The sequence below is a fragment of the Pygoscelis adeliae genome, unplaced genomic scaffold (genome assembly GCF_000699105.1).
Source record: "Pygoscelis adeliae isolate BGI_AS28 unplaced genomic scaffold, ASM69910v1 Scaffold445, whole genome shotgun sequence".
In the NCBI taxonomy this organism is placed as follows: Eukaryota; Metazoa; Chordata; class Aves; order Sphenisciformes; family Spheniscidae; genus Pygoscelis; species Pygoscelis adeliae.
The window spans coordinates 1,092,896-1,100,598 of NW_008824894.1; the positions used below are offsets into that span (position 1 = coordinate 1,092,896).

The 7,703-nt window shown below is 48.4% G+C and overlaps 2 protein-coding genes across 2 annotated transcripts in view; one reads left to right on the forward strand and one right to left on the reverse strand.

Moving 5' to 3' along the window:
* The first annotated feature begins 1,860 nt into the window (after positions 1-1,860).
* On the forward strand, positions 1,861-4,934 carry RAC3 (ras-related C3 botulinum toxin substrate 3 (rho family, small GTP binding protein Rac3)). The gene is made up of 5 exons (XM_009324551.1): positions 1,861-1,958; positions 2,236-2,353; positions 2,998-3,060; positions 3,546-3,705; positions 3,823-4,934. The coding sequence occupies exons 1-5, from the start codon at positions 1,861-1,863 to the stop codon at positions 3,951-3,953; spliced, it is 570 nt and encodes a 189-aa protein (XP_009322826.1). The 3' UTR covers positions 3,954-4,934.
* DCXR (dicarbonyl/L-xylulose reductase) overlaps positions 4,930-7,703 on the reverse strand; it is a 5,209-nt gene continuing 2,435 nt past the window's right edge. The window contains exons 2-6 of the mRNA XM_009324606.1: positions 6,581-6,623; positions 6,161-6,260; positions 5,933-5,997; positions 5,717-5,834; positions 4,930-5,225 (exon numbers count right to left, since the gene is read on the reverse strand). Of these exons, the coding sequence (XP_009322881.1) occupies positions 5,122-5,225; positions 5,717-5,834; positions 5,933-5,997; positions 6,161-6,260; positions 6,581-6,623 (430 nt within the window). The 3' untranslated portion in view covers positions 4,930-5,121. The remainder of the gene's footprint in view (positions 5,226-5,716; positions 5,835-5,932; positions 5,998-6,160; positions 6,261-6,580; positions 6,624-7,703) is intronic.

Genomic DNA, 7,703 nt, shown 5'->3' on the forward strand with positions numbered 1-7,703 from the left:
GTCACAGTCCCGCCCAGCGCATCCCGCTCCCTCTTCAGTTCGTAAACTTGGGTCTTCGTCTCTTAGCGCTGTTCAGTCTCGCATCCAGTGGCGTACCGCCCGGAAAACAAATACCTTCATTTCTTGAGTTTTAAATCTGTCTCCTCGTTGTTTTATCGGGTGCCTGTATTTCGCTATTTTTCGTCATACAAGTGTGATTCATCACAAAGTCCTCCCTAAAAATCTTGATGTTTGCGGGTTTCTCTCGTATCTCCTTTTGTCATTTGTGTTCCAAGGTGAAATACACTCTGTTTCTGATTTCACCGTGTGCCTCTTGTCATCCTTCTTGCTCTTTTCTTTAGGCTTTTCCTGTACGCCTTTTTCTGAGAACACATCTGTATGCAAGATGCAGGCACGTAGGAGATTTATGGTGCTTCGTAACTTTTCCTAGCTTGTCCTGCATATTTTCCCTCGTAATTCCTCTGCTTTTCTGGTCACCACGGCAAGCACAGAGCTGAGATATGGAGAACTAAATGTGAACTGGTCTTAGGCAGGGACTGGTCTTTCTGCCTTCCCACACGTGCCACCCCCTCAAATGCACGTTTGGAGCCGGGCCTTCCAGGTTCTAGCCTGTGGGGGCTAAAGAGGGGAGCGGGAGAAAGAGCCACCCACCAAAACAGCACAGCCTTATTGTGGAGGGGAGAGCAACAACTGGGAGCACAGCATGTTGGAAACGGACTTCAGCTGAAGGTTTGCAGTGCGGTGTTTTGCTTTAAGACCAAATTGACAGTGCGGAGAGTAAATGAACTTGGATACCAAAACACTTTCATCGTAGATATGTGCGTGTTTTGTGAATTACGTGACTTCCCTGTTTGGTGGGAGAGAGGTTCAGGAGGAAAGTCGGGTTGGTCGGCGTAGTGGTTCCTTACACAACCTCCCTCTTCTCCAAGAGAGGGGACCTGATCCAGGGGAGAATCTGGGTGAATTACTGTAGTGGTTCTCGCCGTGCATTGTGTCATCCTGGTGCAGGATTGTGGGGTCTCTCGCTGACTCCTGAGGTCTTTCCTTACATCACTCCAGTTACAGAATTGGGTAGAGGATAGCCAACAGAGATGGGTATTCAGCTTTGCTCAGGCACCTCACAGACAGCTTTCCCTGTGACTGGCACTCACAGTCTGTTTCTCTGGAAGGTTCTCTGCAGTTCACAACTTTCACAGTGATAAATAGGTTGTTCATGCTCATAGTACTCCTCTGTTCTTATAACTAAGCTTTCCCCTTATCCTACAGGGCTAACTACAGTTCATATGCTTACACTATTGCCAGCCGGGCCCAACCCCTGCCCGCTGCCACCACTGGCTTGACCAATCCCACCCGCCTTCAGCAAAGCCCTGAGCTGATATTTTCAGTGATCTACACTGGTGCCAAAATGTCTTTCCAAACTGACAGTGGTCAATTTTAAAGTTAATTTTTGTTTATGGATACTTATTTTCCCCCTTTGTATTTCTTGACATTGAATTCCTCTGAGGAGCTTGAATAATTCTGTGTTGCACGTTTTTTCACCTCGCTGTTTACCCATTTTGCTAGATTATTATGGATGTGTTGAGCCCAGCAGAGAACCCTAATTTATTCCCTTTCTTTTGGTTCCTGGAACAAATATATTTTACCTGGTGTTTTGCTGAGGCTGAATGGGTGGGGAAAAGGAGTGGGAGAGAGCAGGGTCAGGTAAGTGCCCAGGCAAGGTGAATTCAGGCCTGGTCCCCGACAGCTAGACAATTCCAGCCTGCTACAGGTTTGTTTTCTCACATGATAACTTCTTACCTAACCTCTTTTTTGGGCGGGGAAAGGGTGAGTTTTACAGTGCTTCCTGCTGTACCCTTCTTTATGCTTGTCACTCTTATCCTCTGCAGAGCTGTAGGGAAGACCTGCTTGCTGATCAGTTACACCACGAATGCCTTTCCTGGAGAATACATCCCCACTGTGTGAGTAATGGCCTTGGGCTTCAGTTGCTTTTTGCTCTGTATGCACGTGTCTGTAAAAGTTGGTTTTGTCGGTGAGGAGAAGGCTGTCCCAAATCAGACCGTGAACTTCGCACATGAGGAAGATGCCGGTGGTATGGCTGTGTACGTGAGGAGGGCAGACTATCCCCACTGGAACTGTGTTGCAGTGTCCTCTCCTGATTCGCTGCCCCCTTGGATTTCATATAGAGATGTGTGGGTCGCAACAAGATTGGCACTGATGGGGACTCTTCCTTGGCAGGTTTGATAACTATTCTGCCAATGTCATGGTAGATGGAAAGCCAGTGAACCTAGGCCTCTGGGATACAGCAGGGCAAGAGGATTATGACCGACTGCGGCCTCTTTCCTATCCACAGACGGTGAGTGCTGGGCTTGGACTGGCTTGTAACTGCTCCCTCTTGGGGACAGGGAGGCTCCCAAGGACAGCCAGGGCTTCTTTCCTTTGAGGAAAGTCTAAGTTCCTACAGCTGTAACCATAATTCTGGTTGTTTAAGAAGTATCACAGCTGAATTTCTCCTAAGAGATCATCCTATTCTAGTCCCTGCTTTGTAATGGTGGTTGAACAGTTAACGCGTACCATAGGGAGGCTCAAGTGAAAGGAATGGTGTGGGGCTGCTGTGCAGCTGAGCCACGTTCCATATTCCCATTCTCTCTCGGTGGCACAGCTCACCGTTGGGCTGCACTAGTAATGTCTCACTGGCTGTAGCAATCCCTACACAGCCCCCCTACCGGGGGTGAAGCCCATAGTGCTGTTAAGGTATTTGTGGCCACAGGCTCTTAAACATGCAGAGCCCAGCATTGTAAAAGAAGATGAAGTCATACACTCTAAGTCCATTCCTTCCCTCTCTGAATTAGTTTAGCACCCTTAATGGGGAAAAATTTCTTACAGCCACAGTCCTTGCTTGTGGGAGGAGGTTGTCCTCTATGAGGCTCCCTCTCCACCTTCCCTCCATTATCTCTAGCTGTTTCTTTCTACACGGCTGACCCTCTTGTTTCTGCACAGGATGTTTTCTTGATCTGCTTCTCCCTTGTGAGTCCAGCCTCCTTTGAGAATGTCAGAGCCAAGGTAAAGTATTCTCCTTCTGGGTGAAACAGTGGAAGGGAGGAAACAGTGAAGTCCCCTGCCCCACCCAGCACCACACCTACAAGCCCCAAATTTCTAGCAGTCATGTTTTGATAAGGGAAGGTCATAGTCTGCGGGTTTTAAGAGGGGCCTACTTTTTATTCTTGACTTCTTTGGCTAAGTTTTTGCCTTTTTGAGTCTGCGTCTTAAAGAAGATAAGGGATGTCCTAGAAGCTAAAATGCTGTTAAGGGAAGCACTGTGTGCAGAGTTGGCTGGCGCTGTCTGTCCAGATTCCACGCCTCAGTGCCTTCATTGTTACATCTGCACAATCTCTTTCTGCAGAGCATATGCAGAACTGTAGGCAGGAGTATCCTGTTCAGGTCTTGCCACCACGTCAGATAATAGTAAAAACCTTGTTCCCAACAGTAGATGCATCCTCATGGTTGCATCTACTGCTATAGCTGCTTATCATGCCTCTCTGTTTCAGTGGTACCCTGAGGTCCGACACCATTGCCCAAATACACCTATCATCCTGGTGGGCACCAAGCTGGACTTGAGGGATGATAAGGACACCATTGAACGGTTACGTGATAAGAAACTGGCCCCCATCACCTACCCCCAAGGATTGGCCATGGCTCGGGAGATTGGTGAGTCTCATGTGCTGGCAGATCTCCATGGCATTGAGCTTTTTATTTTGGAGTGGGTGCGGGACAGTACGTCCTGGTAGGACTGGAGTGGTTGAGCTGGAGCTCTCTTTCCCCTAGGGTCGGTAAAGTACCTCGAGTGCTCGGCCCTGACGCAGCGGGGCTTGAAGACGGTGTTTGATGAAGCCATCCGGGCTGTGCTCTGCCCACCGCCCGTGAAGAAGCCCGGCAAAAAGTGTACCGTGTTTTGAGGGCTGTGGCCTAGGTGCTGGCTCAGCATGTTGTCGTCCTCTGACAGATTGCATATTAGCTGGATGTTTCTGGAGGGGGCTGGGTTGTGTAGGGCCCTTCATCATGTACGGTCAGTGTTTTTTAAATGTCTCTTTGATTTAACGTCAGTGTTGATGTGAAGGGGCAGCGGGGGCAGGAGACTAGCTGGGGGCTGTACAGCCCCCAGGGGAGGTACAATGGAGAAGGCAAGGTAGCTCCTTGGGGCAACAGGCTGTTTTGGCTCTCCTGAACTCCAAGCCGAAAGGGCCGAGACATCCATCCTGTCCTGGAAACACCTGGTTTCAACCTGCAGGTGAAACTGGTGGTGAAGATCCTTGTGGGAGTGGGGAGGGAGCTGATACAAATGGTGCTGAACGATGAGAGCAGCTGGGAGAGTGGTAGGGTCTCCTTGCCCAGCCTGCTGTGGCTAATAGTTAACAAACTGGTGCTCTAGCAGATATGTGCCTGAGACTGTTACAAGAAATCATAACCGGCCCCAGAAGGGGTTGAAGTAAATGAGATATGAAGCTGAAGAACTAATCATTAGGTGCTTTATTGGGTACTAGCCAAACTCAGTGAGTGAAACAGCTCTGTGCAATCGATGTTTTTGCCTTTTCATGTGTGCACACCCTAGGACAGCGTGGTGCTGCTCCCTCCCATCAGTCTTTAGCAGGGCCTCCCCCCCCCCAGATCCAGTCTCTGCAGAGCAGGGCTGTGGTTGTTGCCTCTGTTTTGTTTTTTTCTACTAAAGACAGCAAAGGAAGCAATGAGGAGTCTGCTAACTTCTTCCCCTTCCCACTGAAAGTGCAGGCGGGCTCTATGGATTTGGATGGAACAGGGAGAGCTTCTGAAGGGTTGTGGGGGGGGAATAGGGTTGGAAGAAAGACAGGTCCAATTTCTAATCATCATGTAGAGTGACAAGATAAAACCTTATTTGGTGCAATAAACATTCTCCATGACGGCGTATGTGAGCTTTATTATATAGCAGCCTTCTAAAGGTAGTTTTCTGCCTCGCTTCTCGTACAGGTTCCAGCCCTGCTGCCCCTCTTCTCCAACAGGACTGGGTCTGTGTCATTGTTTTCTATCCAGTTTACATCTATGCAGTACTAGTATGAAAATTAAGGCCAGGTGTGAAATGCAGGTGTCATCTTAGGAGACAAGAAATCCCCCATCGACCATCAGAGAGCTGCCAGTTGTCATAGCACTCTTATCACTCAGCGGGAAGAGAATGCTGTTCACAACATCATCCACCTCTGGAATCAAACACAGAGAACATCCAATGCACCCCTCAAATTGTACTAGGAAAACAAGCATCCCAAAAGGTATGCCTTTGACCTCTACATGTAATTGGAGCAGGGAAATATCTCTGCCCCCAGACTGCGCTTGATGGACAGGACAGTGTGGCTGAGAGCTGGACATCAAAAAGTCCTTGTTGCGATCAAATGATACGTAGTTCACAGCAAGCACCTATGCTCCCCTCCCATATTGATGTCATATTTATGAACAACAGAGTAAGTGCATTTCACTTGTCCCAAGATGAGAAGGCTGTAGAAGAGGGGAGATAAGGTTGATTCTCGCCCTGTCCTCATCAAATGCTTCGGGAATTCAACCACAGCCATTCAGCAGAGTTGTGACTTTGCCCACAAAAGAAGCAAGGTACCTATGGCTGTGATGTCAATTAGAGGGAAGGCTTGGATACAACAAAAGAGCCCAGCCTGGCCGGCAACAAATCTACACCACTGACCTGCAAACTTTCCCAGCGGAATCCGATTTATCATGGCAGCAGATTTCTGAGGGTCACTCCAGTTAATTCTCCCCATGTCGGTCATAACCACTGTGGGGTTCACAGTGTTCACCCTAATCTGGGACCAAGAGCAACAAACAGTCTAACCAGATTGCTCTGAGAGCATATGCCTGGGTTCAGCTTTCACACTTCTCTTTCTCTCAGAAAGAATCCTACCTTGTGGGGTCCCAGTTCCATTGCCATTACCTTGCTCAGCATATCCAAAGCACTTTTTGTGGAACCTTCAAGAGAAGGGAAAAACAGGAGGCATTTAAGTGCACAGCACTTGGTCTGGAGCACACAGAAGTATTTCACTGCCCAGAACGGGCAGCCAGCAGCTTGGTGGCTGTGGGTCTCCAGCTAGTCAAAAATGAGAGGGGCGCTGCTAAAGCCACACATACTTACAGTAAACGGCATGATCCCGCAGAGCACGCTGAGATGCCTGGCTAGAGACATTTACAATAGCACCTGGCACCCCCTGTGCAATCATCTGCCGAGCAACAATCTGGGGGGGGAAGGAAAAAAAAAAAAGGGGGATGCCAGAATTGTAACAGGGGAAATCATTATTTCATTCCGTTGGAATCTTGCCCGGCTATTATGGTAGCCAAAAGAGCAAAAACATCCGGAGGAACTAAGTCCTCCCTGCCTCCCACTTACAAGAGAGAGAGTCAAAGCAAGAGAGTGAAGGGGCTCTATGCGCAAATTGTCAGGTTAGCTTTGAATTACAGTCCCTTTAGCCCCCACAGCGGACACTTATCTCCGCTGTGCAGAACAACTTAGTCACTGCTGTTCATGGAGGCAACTGCAGTGACAATTCTTCCTCACCTGGGAAACATGAAGCACAGCCTGAAGATTCACATCAAGAGACCTACAAATAAATCAAATTTAAAAGTTAGAGAGTGGTTGCAGCCCAGGCCAGAGAGGAATTGTTTTGGGAGGCAGCAGAGGACAAGTGCTGCTGGTATCTTAGAAACACTGCTGATACTCTAGAACGTGGACGGAAATGCCAAGCTGACTGGCTAGCAAGAATGATTAGGCATCCTTCACTGGATGTAAGCTATTTAGTGTGCAGGGGGGCAGGCGCACTCGTGCGTCGTCACATTTCTAGCAGGACTCAGCTTTACTTCTGTTTGCCACATAGTCCCTCCTTGGTCAGGTTTTTACCTGCTAGTTCTGCAGAATGGTCTTAGTAGAATCCAAACGTTTTATATTCTAGTCACAAATGAATCCTTTATTACAGACCCACAACAGCCATTCTTAGTGTAGGGACAAGGGATGACCCATCTTCTCAGAAGGAAACAGACTCACCGTATCCTGTAACCTAAAGCTTCCCCCCAACTGAAACTATGGATCTTTTGAGAAAAAAAGATGTCACATTACTGCAGTAAGCAAATTTAATTTCCCACTGTGACAGTTTTATACTCCCTTACCTGTCTTTGTCTTCTCTATATCTGAATTGTCTTATCGACAACTGCTTTTCAATTTAGCAGAGACTGAGTCAGAGCTAGACTGGAAGCTCCGAGCTCGATTAACAGCAAAAGGCACTCTTCTCTCCTGCGTAGGATGGATGGCACGTGCATCTAAGGGGTGAAACTGCAGGGCCTGGCTACTCAGTAACAGCGTGGAATAGCGGCAGTGCTTTACTTGGTTTCCTTTTGATGTTTACAGGGTGAAAGGCGATTACGTAAAGCATTAAAACGCAGTAAAGAAAGCAGGCATAAGCAGTAACAATGCACAAACCACTGAGAAAGGGAACGTCGGGCATTTCTGAAAGTGTGCGTGTCTGTGTGTCTGGCTGTCTGGTGCCTATGCACCAGCTGCTTCCTTTCGTAAGGGACACCAATTTCTGGAAAGCTTTGCCACGACTTTGGACGGTCGCAGTTTTGCTAAGGCTCAGCGGACGACACCCCCTCCACCACGGGCCCAAAGCACGGCCGAGGGCAGCGGG

Bases quoted from the DNA above. Each gene is read 5' to 3' on its own strand.
- RAC3 (XM_009324551.1), top strand. From the start codon at position 1,861: ATGCTTGTCACTCTTATCCTCTGCAGAGCTGTAGGGAAGACCTGCTTG. The intron at 2,354-2,997 runs GTGAGTGCTGGG...GTTTCTGCACAG, and splicing joins CTCTTTCCTATCCACAGACG to GATGTTTTCTTGATCTGCTT. The intron at 3,061-3,545 runs GTAAAGTATTCT...TCTCTGTTTCAG, and splicing joins TTGAGAATGTCAGAGCCAAG to TGGTACCCTGAGGTCCGACA.